Raw genomic sequence first — 18,443 nt, 5'->3', positions numbered from 1 at the left:
TGTAGCTTATGCCTACCCATACCATAGCCCATACCATAACCCCATGAGTGCCACCATGGGGCACTCTGTTCACAACGTTGCTCACCCCACACAATGCCATACACATGGTCTGCGGTTCTGAGGCTGCAATGAGGAATGTAATCAAATCAAATAAATCCTATTCATAATAAATAATCAGATGTGTGTTGCGAGCTTGTCATATTCCAACATACAGTACCTATTAGCCTATAGCGTTTGAATTTCATTAACAATGTTGTGTACAAGTCTATAACATGCCACTCCCTTTCTACTGTACATACTGTAGGCAGTAAAATCAAATAAAAAATGTACCTAGTAATCTAATTTCATTTTCTGCGGGCCTAAGACCTATGAGTTTAACCTTCTGAATGATTATAATGAATGACAATTTAGCCCAATTGTTTTCATGACTCCTGACAGTATGCTATTAATTCCTCTTTCCTGCATGAATTAACCATACGCAGGCCATATAGGGTTATAGTTTGTGATGAAAGCCCGAATTAGCCAACAAATATAGCTACTGAAACAATAACTTGAAAACAGTTTATTTACTAAAAATTCTGCAAATTGCTGTGCAGGAAAAGGATGCCGCCTTCTCTCTGACACCAAAAATACAGCTGTAGGTGACGCTTTATCCTTTGGAACCACACAATTACCAGGTGAAGAGTAGTCTGTTTGCTTATTTCTAAGGCAAGTTTGGCATCTGAAGTGATAGAGGAAATCAAGATCCCCAAGTGTTCTTTCAAAATAGTTGGCCTTATATTATCTGCAGTTTTGCACGAGAAACTGTCCCACTGCCCCACGCTGTGGTGGATAGCGCCTCTCCAAACACACTCACTCCTTTGTTTATGTAATGGGCTGAAAGGCACAAGTATCCTATTTATTTTTTTATTGTCAGTCCACACCATTTGTAGTACCCAAGTTCTCTCTCAACTCCGGGACCCCCTCATTTTTTCTTTTGCCCGATGCAGGACTCTAGCGCAGAGGAGAGAGACTCTCGGACAGAAGCATTCACACCTCCATTAATTTACAAAAGGATAGTCTTAAAGCTTGGTTAGGTGTGAAAAATTCCTCAATTTGTGCCACAGTTTAGGCTACCGATAGATTCTGCGGTCAGTCATCTGAGCGAGGGTAGGAGTGAGGTTTTAACCTTCTGAATGAATGGGTTTAACCTACTGAATTAATGAATGAATGATTATATTGAAGAAAGAATGCAAAAAGAAGGAAAACAAATGATCAATCCCAGATAGTCTGTTCTATAAAAAAAATGTTTTTAAATCCTAATTAATCTACACGCAATACCCCATAATGACAAAGCTAAAATAGTTTAAAAAAATATAATTGGTGACCAAAACTAATTTGAATGAAAGGGTTGGTGTGAATGGTTTGTGTTCTTCAGGGAAAAAATGAATTCTTTAAAACAATAATAATCGTAAATAAAGGCCAGGATATAATATCAACAAAAGAACGGAGAATGGAACGAGTCACATTTGAGTTAGAAACGACCAAATGTCAGCTTTTAACCATCCAAATATTTCATACAATATTCTGCCCATATTTATTTTTTTGAAGGACATGTATTAACGGATGTTTTAGTATAGTAGGATATAGGCCTACATAGGCTACTGTAAAATGTATTTTCTTTTTTATATATAATCTCAAACTGCAGAGGTCAAATTATGTTTGCAAAAAAGCAAGCACTAACACGGATTGTATTAACGGATGTTTTAGGTAAAATGAAATATTCAATTTGAATCATGAAGTGTATTCATGATTGCATGGCATGATGATCTCTGTTCGGCTTCAAATACCCTGATTTTAATAAATGGAATAGATTTGCTCAAAGATACCCTCTGATGGTTTGAACAAGCATTAACACCAAGCACTGTAACACACTGTACCGTACCACTGTATACCGCACGCTATATCGCAATATGATGCAACTTTTAATTCAGGAACCAATCGTTAATTGTATTGTTAACAAATGACAATAAAATCATATAAAAAAAGTTAACTCAATATTCTATTTTGAAAAGCAGATACTTTGATTTGAATATGTATCCAAATTAAAAGAGTGATTTGGTGCCGTGAACAAGTGACTATGAATTTGTTAGTTGTACTTAAAAATGTGCTTCAAGTTTTGAAACGAGACATTTTGATGATCTGTTTAGATTTTTGTGCTTAGAGTTGTGGAACTGTACCACATACTTGTGAAAATTTCACAAGAGAATACATTTATGAATACATTTATAATCCTATAGAAAATTTGTGGACAGAACTGAAAAAGCGTGTGTGAGCAAGGAGGCCTACAAACCTGACTCAGTTACACCAGCTCTGTCAGGAGAAATGGGCCAAAATTGCTGAACACTGTAAAATTCTATATTCTTACATCATAAATGTATCAATTGGCATGCATTTATGTTGGAAGGTGAAACCAAATCATATATAGATGAGGCTGTAAATACTACATCATCCTCCATCAGCCAGTGTGTTTCGATAGGATAAAGTGGAAAAAGTCACTATCTGCTACCATTTCGAATGATCGTGTAGTGTACAATGCACTCCTGAAATACCTGGGTTATATACACTGCTCAAAAAAATAAAGGGAACACTTAAACAACACAATGTAACTCCAAGTCAATCACACTTCTGTGAAATCAAACTGTCCACTTAGGAAGCAACACTGATTGACAATACATTTCACATGCTGTTGTGCAAATGGAATAGACAACAGGTGGAAATAATAGGCAATTAACAAGACACCCCCAATAAAGGAGTGGTTCTGCAGGTGGGGACCACAGACCACTTCTCAGTTCCTATGCTTCCTGGCTGATGTTTTGGTCACTTTTGAATGCTGGCGGTGCTTTCACTCTAGTGGTAGCATGAGACGGAGTCTACAACCCACACAAGTGGCTCAGGTAGTGCAGCTCATCCAGGATGGCACATCAATGCGAGCTGTGGATAGAAGGTTTGCTGTGTCTGTCAGCGTAGTGTCCAGAGCATGGAGGTGCTACCAGGAGACAGGCCAGTACATCAGGAGACGTGGAGGAGGCCGTAGGAGGGCAACAACCCAGCAGCAGGACCGCTACCTCCGCCTTTGTGCAAGGAGGAGCAGGAGAAGCACTGCCAGAGCCCTGCAAAATGACCTCCAGCAGGCCACAAATGTGCATGTGTCTGCTCAAACGGTCAGAAACAGACTCCATGAGGGTGGTATGAGGGCCCGACGTCCACAGGTGGGGGTTGTGCTTACAGCCCAACACCATGCAGGACGTTTGGCATTTGCCAGAGAACACCAACATTGGCAAATTCGCCACTGGCGCCCTGTGCTCTTCACAGATGAAAGCAGGTTCACACTGAGCACGTGACAGACGTGACAGAGTCTGGAGACGCCGTGGAGAACGTTCTGCTGCCTGCAACATCCTCCAGCATGACCGGTTTGGAGGTGGGTCAGTCATGGTGTGGGGTGGCATTTCTTTGGGGGGCCGCACAGCCCTCCATGGGCTCGCCAGAGGTAGCCTGACTGCCATTAGGTACCGAGATGAGATCCTCAGACCCCTTGTGAGACCATATGCTGGTGCGGTTGGCCCTGGGTTCCTCCTAATGCAAGACAATGCTAGACCTCATGTGGCTGGAGTGTGTCAGCAGTTCCTGCAAGAGGAAGGCATTGATGCTATGGACTGGCCCGCCCGTTCCCCAGACCTGAATCCAATTGAGCACATCTGGGACATCATGTCTTGCTCCATCCACCAACGCCACGTTGCACCACAGAATGTCCAGGAGTTGATGGATGCTTTAGTCCAGGTCTGGGAGGAGATCCCTCAGGAGACCATCCGCCACCTCATCAGGAGCATGCCCAGGCGTTGTAGGGAGGTCATATAGGCACGTGGAGGCCACACACACTACTGAGCCTCATTTTGACTTGTTTTAAGGACATTACATCAAAGTTGGATCAGCCTGTAGTGTGGTTTTCCACTTTAATTTTGAGTGTGACTCCAAATCCAGACCTCCATGGGTTGATATATTGGATTTCCATTGATTATTTTTGTGTTATTTTGTTGTCAGCACATTCAACTATGTAAAGAAAAAAGTATTTAATAAGATTATTTCTTTCATTCAGATCTAGGATGTGTTGTTTAAGTGTTCCCTTTATTTTTTTGAGCAGTATATAACAATATATTCCACTCATTATCTCAGTTGAAAAGTCACACAGAAAATTAGATTTTATACATTGTTACATGGAGCAGAAATGGCATACACACACCGTGCTACCGCAATACCGTTATACTGTAGCCTACTGCAATTCAATACCCCTTTTTTTATGATTTGTCCTTCGTATGTTCTGTATTCAGTAAGAATAATTAAACTGTAAGACTGAAATAATTCTCAACATGCTCTCAACCTGACATTGAAAACAAAGCATAAAAAATGTGGTTTGCAAAACAAAAAATAATGTCAAGGTTGTCAAGTTATAGCCAAATACTGTATGGAAAATTATATTTATCATCTACTATTCCTTTTCAAACACTGCAAAAAGCATTGTTTAGAAAATGTACCTTGCATTTTTTGCTATTGAATTAAACAAAATGTTCTCATGGTATTTAATGGAAAACATAAATGTTGCATGAATGAATCAGGGGTGAAAGATGTGTTCAGCTCCAATGAATGCACAATCAAAGGTTCTGAACAAAATACAGGGGGCATTACAAGTATTATCAGTTTTGTACTTAGCGTTTTGAAAATATACCACTTACATCTGTAAAATGCACCAAAGTAATTGAAAACATTTTCAATAGTTTCATTTAAGGGATAATTCACCAAAATAACGAAATAACATTTTGGTTACCTTTCCCTGTAGGCAGTCTATGTACAAGGTATGACAGCAATCCATGGTATCCATTGACTTGCATTGGATTTTGACCACAATGCTAAAAAGTTTGCATTTGGAAACAGTGGCCAGGTAAACAAAAGCAAATCATGGATTGCTGTCATACCTTGTCCATAGACTGCTTACAGGGTAAGGAAACCAATTAGTAATTTTGTAATTTGGGTGAACTATCCCTTTTAAATGGAAGCATATACAGTGTGCAGGCCTTTGTGTTATTCTAATGTACAGTGCATTCGGAAAGTATTCGGACTCCTTGACTTTTCCACATTTTGTTACGTTCCAGCCTTATTCTAAAATAGATTTTCCTTTTCAGTCTACATACAGTACCCCATAATGACAAAGGGAAAACAGGTTTTTCAAAATTTTTGCAAATGTATTTACATTAGTATTCAGACCCTTTGCTATGAGACTCGAAATTGAGCTCAGGTGCATCCTGTTTCCATTGATCATCCTTGAGATTTTTTACACAATTTTCGTGGTTTCATATCGTACTGGTTGAATGTTTCTCCCCATTTGCTCTCCTATTGCAGTGTCGTACAGTGAAGATCACCATCCTCGGGGATGAGGGCGTGCCGGTGCAGGTGGACGGAGAGGCCTGGGTCCAGCCCCCGGGGTACATCAAGATTATCCACAAGAACCGAACCCAGACTCTCACCAGAGACCGAGTGAGTACACATCTAGTACACATTTTCAATTACATTTGTATTGATGTCAGAGTAATTAGAGGGACCGTAGAGTGCTGAGTACCAGGCAGTTAGCAAGTTTTGTAGGCTACTAATGACCATCAGCAGTATCAGAGCTTGGAGAAGCCTAATTACCGTGACTACATGGTCACATGGAATTTGACTGCCGTCATGACTCGTGATCGCCGGTGTAGCGCTAATACGGTCACCGTAACAGCTCTACTCATTCTATTTATGTTAGTACAGGGTGAGCTGCACAAAGTGGACTTCTTACTAAGGCACACCGCCTCAGTGCTAACAGTATAACTCTGCTTCATAGGCACATGATTACTGCATACAGTACAGCAGTTCCTCCTTTAAAAGTTGCAAGCTTACACCGTGGGACTTAAGAGGTACCGGGCGTCACGGCTTCATTGCTCCAGACCACCGCAAGGGGGAGTTAGAGCACTCATTATGCATTTGGGTCCCAAGGTTTTTATATGACCAATCATATCGAGTGGTTCCAAGTGGTTATGGTGGTAGCAAATTTAAGTAATTGTAACGTCATAGCGAGTCAAGCTAAAAATGTACACTTGAGAGGAATATGTTAGTTAACCTCTATGGGCTAGGTGGGACGCTAGCGTGCCACCCGTGGTGCACTCCATCAACAGCAGGTGCATTTCAAGAGCGGCAAATTTGAATCCAAATAAATGTCAAAATTCACATTTTTCAAACATACAACTATTTTACACCCTTTGAAAGATAAACATCTCCTTAATCTAACCACGTTTTACGATTTCAAAAAGGTTTTACGGCGAAAGCATAAATTTAGAGTATGTTAGGACAGTACATTTACAAGAGTTGTGTGTAATGTTTTGTCAATTCAAAGACAGGGTCACCAAAACCATAAAACCAGCTAAAATGATGCACTAACCTTTTACAATCTTCATCAGATGACACTCCTAGGACATTATGTTAGACAATGCATGCATTTTTAGTTCTATCAAGTTCATATTTATATCCAAAAACAGCGTTTTACTATGGCATTGATGTTGAGGAAATATTATATTGTCATTTAAAGAATTATAGATTTACATCTCTTGAACGCAATCAACTTGCCAGATTTAAAAATAACCTTACTGGGAAATCACACTTTGCAATAATCTGAGCACTGCGCCCAGAAAAATACGTGTTGCGATACAGACTAGACGTCATGTTGGGGAGATCTAAAATCGAAAATACTATGTAAATAATCCATTACCTTTGATTCTCTTCATCAGATGTCACTTCCAGGTATCACAGGTCCATAACGAATGTAGTTTTGTTCAAAAAAGCTCATCATTTATGTCCAAAAATCTCCGTCTTGTTAGCACATGATCTAAGCCAGCCGGACTTCTCGTCATGAACGAGGGGAAAAAATATATTTACGTTCGTTCAAACATGTTAAACGTTGTATAGCATAAATCATTAGGGCCTTTTTTAACCAGAACATGAATAATATTCAAGGTGGACGAATGCATACTCTTTTATAACGTATTGGAACGAGGGTACCCAACATGAACTCGCGCGCCAGGTGTCTAATGGGCCATCATCGTTCCATGGCTCTTGTTCGGTCAGATCTCCCTCCAGAAGACTCAAAACACTTTGTAAAGGCTGGTGACATCTAGTGGAAGCAATAGGAAGTGCCAAAATATTCCTCAGCCCCTGTGTTTTTCAATGGGATAGGTTTAAAGGTAATACAACACATCAGGTATCCACTTCCTGTCAGAAAATGTCTCAGGGTTTTGCCTGCCAAATGAGTTCTGTTATACTCACAGACACCATTCAAACAGTTTTAGAAAATTTAGGGTGTTTTCTATCCATATGTAATAAGTATATGCATATTCTAGTTACTGGGTAGGAGTGGTAACCAGATTAAATCGGGTATGTTTTTTTATCCAGCCGTGTCAATACTGCCCCCTAGCCCTAACAGGTTAATGTAGAGACAAATGATTGTGCATATTTTTTGGTCATAACATGTCTGCATGTATGTATTACAATTAGACACTTCAACAGTGTTTACCGCTCCTGGGACATCAATGATTACACATTGTAACTATGCAATAGACTCAACATGATTTATGTAAAGGCTGATTTGTAATTCATATATACAGAATAAAAAAACTGTATATCCTGCCAGCACGCCCACAAGCGAGCCACTCAGGCGGAGAATGACGCGTGGAAGAGAGCGAGGAACGAGATGGGAGTAACAATCCAGAATATTTGTTCTGAGACCGGCATAATAATGTAATGAAACAAGCAGGGAGCAGGTTTTGAACCCTCAACATTCTAGCCTGAAGTCCAGCACGCTATTGACTGTGCCCAAATGTGTTAATTGGGGTTGGAGCCGATTGTGGCTAAAAACACTATCAATTGGAATCTTTAACATGTGGGAAAAAAATATTATTATTAGTTTTTCACAAGCGTAGCAGGATGGGCTATTAGCTGAACAATAGACTATTCAACCTTTACTAAAGAATTGTCTAATAGCTGAGCTAGGTGTGAGGACACCTACATGTGGAGATGAAAAAATTTTTTTTAGATGTGTTGTTGGTCTTTTTATTTATTTTAATTTTACCTTTATTTTACTACATAAAGGTCTACTTACTCTGCAGGCGTCTTGGCCCAGTTTATGCCCTCATTTGCAATGCAAACCCGGGCGGCAGTGTGTTTTGGGTCATTGTCTGCATTTGGAGAAGAAAAAAATACATTTAGCCTAACAGCCAACATTAGGTACAATAACAGAAATATAGATGTAAATAGGTCTAAACGTAACAAAATATTGCTATAATCCTACCTTGAAAGAAACGGTGTGTACCCAGAAACACGTCTCTGACATAGTGTCCAATATCTCTTGATGATTTCTTCCTCAAAGAAATCTCGAGCCATGATACCTGAAAAAGGAGACGAGTGAATTATTGTGGAACACATAACAGTCCGTGAGGTGTAGGCTACAATATTTTATGTACCTTTTGCTTTTGTAAGTAGCCAAGCTTACCATCAAAAGTCAAATATGGGTCTGGTCCCTGGCGAGAAATTGCCTCCCACACATGGAGCGGATGCTTGGGACTCGGCTTGCTTGATCTTCTTCTCTTTTTTCTGTAGCAATTTTGAGCAAATTGCTCAAGGGTCACGGTTGATTTGGCTGTGACGATGACATTATTGAATGTCTCGCCAACTTTAATCCATGCCTGGGCTTGCAGGACGCGAAGTTCTTTGTTTGTCAGACAAATCATTGGTCGAAACTACAACAGAACAGTACAAAACAAGCGAACCCACACGGTTAATGTTCTGACCTGCTCTCCCTTATGAAAGGAATTAGGCACTTTCCCATGTTTAATAAACAAATGCAGGTGGCTTATATCTTCAAAATGCTTTAAATGCTTTTTTTATCCAAATGTAAAAGCATATACTGTACAGTACTGTATTTATTCATCAGCATCTTTATGCTTTCGTTTATAAAATAATTATAAAAATACTATTTTTCTAAATGCTGATGTTTATTTAGTTATGGATCCATAACGAATTACTTGTTCAAATATTCCATGATATTCTTCAGATATGTGTTGACTGAATATAAGCAAGTGATGTCTGCTAAATAATCGAGTTCATTCTAAATCATTCTAAATTACAAACTGGCTTTATTTACAAATGAGTGAGAATGTCTCACCCCATGTTCAAGAATTGCCTTTTTCTCTCACTCTAGGTTAAATGAAAACGAAATCTCCAAAATATCATTACTTTTTAAACAAAGCGATTTATTATTATTCTTAATTAATTTAGAATTATATAAAAGCCCCTTAGGATCTGTAAGAATATTTGAGAATATCTAACGAAAATGCCCTTTAGATATTACTTTAGAGTCCTCCAATCCTCTAAATATAATTATTGGCAGAGAGTCACATCATTGAAAAAAATATTTTTAGATATACTGTAGGCCTACCATAGGCAAAATGAGCTTTGCTAGTGTTGAGTAGTGTGCTGTTAAAAATGGTGTAGGTCTTACTTATTTAACCTCTATGGGCTATGTGGGACGCAAGCGTCCCACCCCTGGTACACCCTATCAACAACAGGTGAAATATCAAGAGCGCCAAATTTGAAAACAATTAAATGTCATAATTCAAATTTCTCAAACATAGAACTATCTTACACCCTTCGAAAGATAAACATCTCCTTAATCTAACCACGGTGTCTGATTTCAAAAAGGCTTTATGGCGAAAGCATAAAGTTAGATTATGTTAGGACAGTACATTGAAAATAGCTGTGTGTAATGTTTTGTCAATGCAAAGACACGCGTCACCAAAAGCAGAAAACCAGCTAAAATTATGCACTAACCTTTGACAATCTCCATCAGATGACACTCCTAGGACATTATGTTAGACAATACGAGCATTTTTTGTTCTATCAAGTTCATATTTATATCCAAAAACAGCGTTTTACTATGGCGTTGATGTTGAGGAAATCTTTTCCCTCCAATACCGCCAGTCAAATCAGCACAACAAATTAAATAATTACTATTCGAAAACATTGGTAAAATATTATATTGTCATTCAAAGAATTATAGATTTACATCTCTTGAACGCAACCGGATTGCCAGATTTAAAAATAACCTTACTGGGAAATCACACTTTGCAATAATCTGAGCACTGCGCCCAGAAAAATACACTTTGCGATACAGACTAACCGCCATGTTGGAGAGATCGAAAATACTATGTAAATAATCCATTACCTTTGATTCTCTTCATCAGATGTCACTTCCAGGAATCCCAGGTCCATAACAAATGTAGTTTTGTTCGAAAAAGCTTATAATTTATGTCCAAAAAGCTCCGTGTTGTTAGCACATGATCTAAGCCCGCCGGACTTGTCTTCATGAGAGGGGAGAAAAAATATTTACGTTCGTTCAAACATGTCAGACGTTGTATAGCATAAATCATTAGGGCCTTTTTCAACCAGAACATGAATAATATTCAAGGCGGACGATTGCATTCTCTTTTAAAACGTATTGGAACGAGAGTACCCAACATGAACTCGCGCGCCAGAGTCTTATCGGCCACCACCGTTCCAAGGCTCTTGTTAGTTCAGTTCTCACAGTAGAAGACTCAAACCACTTTGTAAAGACTGGTGACATCTAGTGGAAGCCATAGGAAGTGCTCAACGATTAATAAGCCCCTGTGTGTTTCAATGGCATAGGCTTAAAGGTAATTCAACACATCAGGTATCCACTTCCTGTCAGAATTTGTCTCAGGGTTTTGACTGCCATATGAGTTCTGTTATACTTACAGACACCATTCAAACAGTTTTAGAAAATTCAGAGTGCTTTCTATCCAAACCTGAACAATAATATGCATATCCTAGCTTCTGAGTTGGTATAGGAGGCAGTTAAAAATGGGCACATATTCTTTTCAAAATTCTCAATACTGCCCCCTATCCCCAACAGGTTTTAAAGAGCATATTGAAGTTAGAAGCAAAAGCCTACAACTATTTTAGCACCGTTTCGCGCTGCTCTGAGACAAGCATGAGGACTGGTTGTAATAAAGTCTGTGTGAGCTGGTGTGGAGGAGTCAGGCGCAGGACAGCAGATATGAGTGAAACACGTATTTACTCAAAATACAAACAAATACAACGCAATACAACGGCGTCACAAAAAACAGACATACAGCTAAAATTAAGCACTAACCTTTGATGATCTTCATCAGATGGCACTCACAGGACTTCATGTTACACAACACATGTATGTTTTGCTCGATAAAGTTCATATTTATATCCAAAAACCCCATTTTACATTGGCCCGTAATGTTCAGAAATGTTTTTCCTTCAAAAACTTCCGGTGAATGAGCACATCAATTTATAGAAATACTCATCATAAACGTTGATAAAATATTAAACTGTTATTCAAAGAATTATGGATAAACATCTCCTTAATGCAACCGCTGTGACAGATTTAACTGTCAATTATTTACATTTTAGGATACCTGAGGTTGGATTAGGAACGTTGTTTGAAATGTTTGGACCAAGTTTACAGGTAACTTATTAGATACTTTGTAGTCATGTTGGGCGAGTTGGAACCGGTGTATTTCTGAATCAAACACGCCGAATAAATGGACATTTTGGGGATATAAAGAAGGAATTTATCAAACAATACGACCATTCATTGTGTCAATGAGACATTTGGGGTTGCAAAAAGATCTTCAAAGGTAAGGCATTTATTATATGGCTATTTCTGACTTTTGTGTCGCACCTGCCTGGTTGAAATATGATTTTCATGTGTTTGTATGTGGGCCGCTGTCCTCAGATAATCGCATGGTCTGCTTTCGCCATAAAGCCTTTTTGAAATCTGACACAGCGGCTGGATTAACAAGAAGTTGAACTTTATTTTGATGTAATATACATATATTTTCGTGAATGTTGAATATTGATATTCCTGTAGTTTGAATTTGGTGCGCTGCCATTTCACTGGATGTTGTCAAATCGATCCCGCTAAAGGGATTGGCGCGTGAAGTGATCCATAATTAAGAACAAATTCTTATTTACAAGGACAGCCTACTCCTTCCTCCCCATCGGGGATTTTAACCCCGGTCTCCCGCGTGCTTGTTTTCTGTAGTACATACACGGCCTGCTCTCCCTTATGTAAGGAATTAGGCAGTTTCCCATGTTTACTACAGTATGTATTGTAGACTGCACAGTAGATAAACAACATACAACAGACATAAATTACTATGCGAATAAATATCACTGATTTACAGAAATATTCATATGGCAGGCAAAAACCTGAGAAAAATCCAACCAGGAAGTGGGAAATCAGGCCTTCGTCTAATGAAGGCAAACAATTTAGAATCCTCCAATCCTCATGCTGTAGCGTACTCCCGACCGTCACGTTGTGCAGCGCCATATTTTCTATTCCATCCTAACGGAAACTCTGAGGGTTTCGTTTTTCTCTGAATAGAAACACCATAATATTAATCAAGCCAAATTTCTTCAATTCAATCCCATATACTATGTTATTACAAAAAAGGTTTTAAATTCTCCGGTAATGCCAATATGGAAGACTATCAAATGCTTCTCATAGATCCCCTCTGGTGGTCAAACTAGCAATAACTTGCATTAATATAAAAAATGGCTGACAAATAGATAACGTGCCACAGAATGCTGCAACAGCCCACAAGGTGTGCCGCAGTATGACGCAACTTTTAAAGGAGGAACCACTATTGCTGTGGGATCAGCAGAAGCATCAGGGTAGTTAGAAGAACATAAATTAGGTTACTTACATTGTGTCTTCCAATGCCCCTGGGATAATGTACATTTGCTGAAGCATTATGACTCGCATTATGACTGAGCGACATAATGGTAGGAATTAACTGAGTTGGGCTTGGGTCATTGATAAGTCATTGTCTCAACGCTGCCTTATAATGCTGTGAAAGGATCCAGGAACCCAAATGATTTGGGTGGATCCCATCATCCTTATAAAACGAGTTTTGTTTCCAGAAGGTATCAAAATTGTCAATAAATATTACACCCACAGAGCCGCAATTGTCTCGTAGCCAGTGATGGAGGGCTAAAAGTTTGCTGAAATGTTCAATGCCACGATTTAGGGAGGGCAGAGGGACAGATATTATGGGGTGTTTCTTGTTGTCAAGCAGTGACCCAATCAGTTCTTTAAAATCCATCTTCAGCTGTTCTGAGCTGCCCTTCATAGTTCATGTGAGATTCAATGACATTATCATAGACTTCATTTCCTGATGCTTGTTTAAAATGTTTTGGAGCAGCTTATTGATGTCCTGTACTCGTGCTCCTGGATAGCACAACATTTTTGCTCTAGGGACTGAGACATTTCTCACCGTTGAACTGCCCAATACAACGGCTGGAGAAGGGAATGGAGAAATCCACCCATTCCTACCCCTCACACAATTCGTTGAACCTTTCACGGTTCAATGATTTGACATGATTTGTTTGTATAGTTTGAGTTTATTTTATTTTTACAGGGACAGTGCACATTAATCAACGTTTCAGTAAAAGTGCCGGTTTTAGCCAGCCGGCTAATTTTCAACCGCAGTCCCTGGGCAGGTTATTAAAAACAATTACAATATAGACAATCATTGAACAGTGAGCACACGCAGAGTAACATAGGACAAGCAAGACATAGCATACAGACAGAGCAACATAGGACAAGCAAGATATAGCATACAGACAGAGCAACATAGAACAAAAAGAAACAAGACAAAATCCATGAAAACAACAAAGTGTTTCCACACCTCACAAGCTACAGACAACAGACAACATGGAAAGCGGCAATACACAGCTAGGGATTACGTCCATAGTATTTGTATGTCTTGTGTGAATGTTGCTGTTATATTGCGGTCATATTTTTAATTGACGTATCGCATCTAACTTACCACAACTATAGATCCCTCTGGAAAGAATACAGCTATTCTATCCTATTCTATTCATCCTGTTGCCTGCTTGTCTCAGGCCTTCGAGAGCACGCTGAAGTCGTGGGAAGACAAGCAGAGGTGCGAGTTCCCCCGGCCGCTGCCCCAGTATGCATTGCAGCCGGAGATCGTATCCGAGGAAGAAGCCTCCCAGATCAACCTGTTTGGACAGGCGGCCGGCGCCCTCATCCACAGGTAAGATAACATTGATTAATTAATAATAACATTGGATTAAAGCAAGGTATGGTTCAATTCCATTTAGATTGAAAATTGTCCTAGACCATGATCTACAATTCCCTCGTGGTTTATCTAACGGCCAAACTATACAGTTCGATGCTCTGTTTGCTGTTTCTGGCATAGTATGCCAAAAACATCACTTACAGAACGCTTGTGATATGCTTGCAGTGTAGTTTCCCAGTAACATTAGATGTTCGATGTCGTGACAAACTGTGTGTGTTCCCAGTATCCGAGAGATCGCCCAGTCCCACCACAGTATGGAGCAGGAGCTGGCCCATGCCGTCAACGCAAGCTCAAAGGCCATGGACGTGGTCTACGCCAATTCCAAGAGCACAGGGGTACGTGGGGCTCCTGTTCTACCTTTTATATCAGTCAACCAACTTCTACTAATACAGGGGTGCCCAACATACATGTGCCAAATGCGGCATTTTGACAATCTTTTTTGGCTCATATGGTGCCTTCAGAAAGTATTCATATTATGTTGTTTACAGCCTGAATTCATAATAGATGGTTTTTTTTTAAATCCTCACCCATCTACACACAATACTCCGTAATGACAAAGTGAAAACATGTTTTTTGACATTTTTGCAAATGTATTGAAAAGGAAATACAGAAATATGACATTTACTTAAGTATTCACAGTCCTGAGTGAATAGAATCACTTTTGGCACCGATGACAGCTGACACCTGGATTGTGCAACATTTGCCCATTATTCTTAAAAACATTCTTCAAGCTCTGTCAAATTGGTTATTGATCATTGCTAGACAACAATTTTCAGGTTATGGCATATATTTTCAAGTATATTTACAGTACCAGTCAAACGTTTGAATACACCTACTCATTCAACCCTACTTTCTTTATTTTGATTATTTTATACATTGTAGAATAATAGTGAAGACATCAAATCTACGATTTAACACATATGGAATCATGTATTAACCAAAAAAGTGTTAAACAAATCAAACTATATTTTAGATCCTTCAAAGTAGCCACCCTTTGCCTTGATGACAGCTTTGCACACTCTTGGCATTCTCTTAACCTGTTATGGCTAGGGGGCAGTATTTTCACGGCTGGATAAAAAATGTACCCGATTTAATCTGATTATTACTCCTGCCCAGAAACTAGAATATGCATATAATTATTAGCTTTGGATAGAAAACACTCCAAAGTTTCTAAAACTGTTTGAATGGTGTCTGTGAGTATAACAGAACTCAAATGGCAGGTCAAAACCTGAGAGATTCCTTTACAGGAAGTGGCCTGTCTGACCATTTATTGTCTTTTTTTGACATCTCATTCCAAAACTTAGGATCTCTGCGGTAACGTGACACTTCCCACGGCTCCAATAGGCTCTCAGAGCCCGGGAAAAACCTGAATGTCGTCATTCCAGCCCCAGGCTGAAACACATTATCGCCTTTCTCAAGTGGCCGATCAAGGGACAGTGGGCTTAGGCGCGTGCACTGGCAGCCCCCGTCTTTCTGTTTTTTCCTCTGTTTACCGAAAAGGAGATTCCCGGTCGGAATATTATCGCTTTTTTACGAGATAAATTGCATAAAAATTGATTTTAAACAGCGGTTGACATGCTTCGAAGTACGGTAATGGAATATTTAGAATTTTTTTGTCACGAAATGCACCATCCGCACGACCCTGATTTACCATTTAGGATAGTTTCTGGAACGCACGAACAAAACGCCGCTATTCGGATATAACGATGGATTATTTTGGACCAAACCAACATTTGTTATTCAAGTAGCGGTCCTGGGAGTGCATTCTGACGAAGACAACAAAAGGTAATCAAACTTTTGTAATAGTAAATCTGATTTTGGTGAAGGCTAAACTTGCCGGGTGTCTAAATAGCTAGCCCGTGATGGCTGGGCTATGTACTTAGAATATTGCAAAATGTGCTTTCACCAAAAAGCTATTTTAAAATCGGACATATCGAGTGCATAGAGGAGTTCTGTATCTATAATTCTTAAAATAATTGTTATGCTTTTTGTGAAGGTTTATCGTGAGTAATTTAGTAAATTGTTAGTAAATTCCCCGGAAGTTTGCGGGGGGTATGCTAGTTCTGAACGTCACATGCTAATGTAAAAAGCTGTTTTTTGATATAAATATGAACTTGATTGAACAAAACATGCATGTATTGTATAACATAATGTCCTAGGTGTGTCATCTGATGAAGATCATCAAAGGTTAGTGCTGCATTTAGCTGTCTTCTGGGTTTTTGTGACATTCTATGCTAGCTTGAAAAATGGGTGTCTGATTATTTCTGGCTGGGTACTCTGCTGACATAATCTAATGTTTTGCTTTCGCTGTAAAGCCTTTTTGAAATCGGACAGTGTGGTTAGATTAACGAGAGTCTTGTCTTTAAAATGCTGTAAAATAGTAATATGTTTGAAAAATGGAAGTTTTCGGATTTTAGAGGAATTTGTATTTCGCGCCACGCCCATCATTGGATATTGGAGCAGGTGTTCCGCTAGCGGAACGTCTAGATGTAAGAGGTTAACCAGCTTCATGAGGTAGTCACCTTGAATGCATTTCAGTTAACAGGTGTGCCTTGTTAAACGTTAATTCGTGGAACTTCTTAATGTGTTTGAGCCAATCAGTTGTGTTGTGACAAGGTAGGGTGGTATACAGAAGATAGCCCTATTTGGTAAAAGACCAAGTCCATATTATGGCATGAACAGCTCAAATAAGCAAAGAGAAACGACAGTACATCATTACTTTAAGACATGAAGGTCAGTTGATCCGGAAAATGTCAAGCACTTTGAAAGTTTCTTCAAGTTCAGTGGCAAAAACCATCAAGCGCTATGATGAAACTGTCTCTCATGAGGACCGCCACAGGAAAGGAAGTCCCAGAGTTACCTCTGCTGCAGATGATAAGTTCATTACAGTTACCAGCCCCAGATATTGCAGCCCAAATAAATGCTTCACAGAGTTCAAGTAACAGATACATCTCAACATCAACTGTTCAGAGGAGACAGGCCTTCATGGTCGAATTGCTGCAAAGAAACCACTACTAAAGGAAGAAGAAGAGACTTGCTTGGGACAAGCAATGGACATTAAACTGGTGGAAACCTGTCCTTTGATCTGATGAGTCCAAATTTGTGATTTTTGGTTCTAGACGTTTCCACTTCACAATAACAGCACTTACAGTTGACCGGGGCAGCTCTAGCAGGGCAGAAATTTTATGAACTGACTTGTTGGAAAGGTGGCATCCTATGATGGTGCCGCATTGAAAGTCACTGAGCTCTTCAGTAAGGCCATTCTACTGCCAATGTGTGTCTATGGAGATTGCATGGCTGTGTGCTCGATTTTGTACACCTGTCAGCAAAGTGTGTGGTTGAAATAGCCGACTCCACTAATTTTAAGGGGTGTCCACATACTTTTGCGTTTATAGTGTATCTTAGTCAAAAGCTGTGCAACCAAGTACTAGCTCCGGGGTGCCAATGTTGTCAATGCCATTAATATCTAAATTAAAATAATACAATTTGTCAACCGAATTGTTTCTAGTCATCTCTCCTCCTTCCATGTTTTTTCTTCTTTGGACTTTATATACCGATTGGCATCTAAACTTTCATAGTATTACCACGACGACCAATGAACTCAGTTCGTCTTTCAATCACCCAGGTGGGTATAACCAATGAGGAGATGGCACGTGGGTATCTGCTTCTATAAACCAATGAGGAGATGGGAGAAGCAGGACTTGCACCGCATTCAGCGTCAAAAATAGAACTGACTTCTATTTTAGCACTGGGCAACGCAGACGCTCGTTGGCGCACGCGAGCAGTGTGGGTGCAATAATTGAATAACGTATGTGTAAATGTATTTTGCAACGTTTGCGATGCGAGCGGTGGAGTCAGCATGTTAGTGCTAGGTGAGTTGTAGGTTACAGAGGATACAATAAAGTGAAGGGGAATTATTTCTTATATTTCATGATATGTCTACTCAGATATGACCTTGCATTCTTCCCCCCGATTCATCGATATCAGTGTTCCTCAGCGTATGAGGCTGCTCCCTAGCGGTCAAATAGAAGCACTAATGCCTAAATACAACATTAGGATCTGCAGTTGGATGTTAATATTGTAAGTAATTACAACATTTTAAATGCAATGATTTTTTTTTTATGTAGGCCTACCACTTTTCCCAAAAAATATATTTTTATGGTGTAAAAAAAA

General features: G+C 39.4%; 1 protein-coding gene across 4 annotated transcripts in view; it reads left to right on the top strand.

Moving 5' to 3' along the window:
• dgkd (diacylglycerol kinase delta) overlaps positions 1 to 18,443 on the top strand; it is a 173,936-nt gene that overhangs the window by 128,211 nt on the left and 27,282 nt on the right. For all 4 annotated transcript variants that reach the window (XR_014378845.1, XM_045724294.2, XM_014213440.3 and 1 more), the window contains 3 exons: positions 5,434 to 5,568; positions 14,071 to 14,225; positions 14,494 to 14,605. Coding sequence is in view for 3 of the 4 variants with exons in the window: in XM_045724294.2 (XP_045580250.1) it covers positions 5,434 to 5,568; positions 14,071 to 14,225; positions 14,494 to 14,605 (402 nt within the window). In the remaining variant the exon portion in view is untranslated. The remainder of the gene's footprint in view (positions 1 to 5,433; positions 5,569 to 14,070; positions 14,226 to 14,493; positions 14,606 to 18,443) is intronic.

The sequence above is a fragment of the Salmo salar genome, chromosome 09, assembly GCF_965601325.2.
Source record: "Salmo salar chromosome 09, fSalSal1, whole genome shotgun sequence".
NCBI lineage: Eukaryota > Metazoa > Chordata > Actinopteri > Salmoniformes > Salmonidae > Salmo > Salmo salar.
Note: the sequence above shows the minus strand (reverse complement) of the source record. Positions and strands in the feature narration are given on the sequence as shown.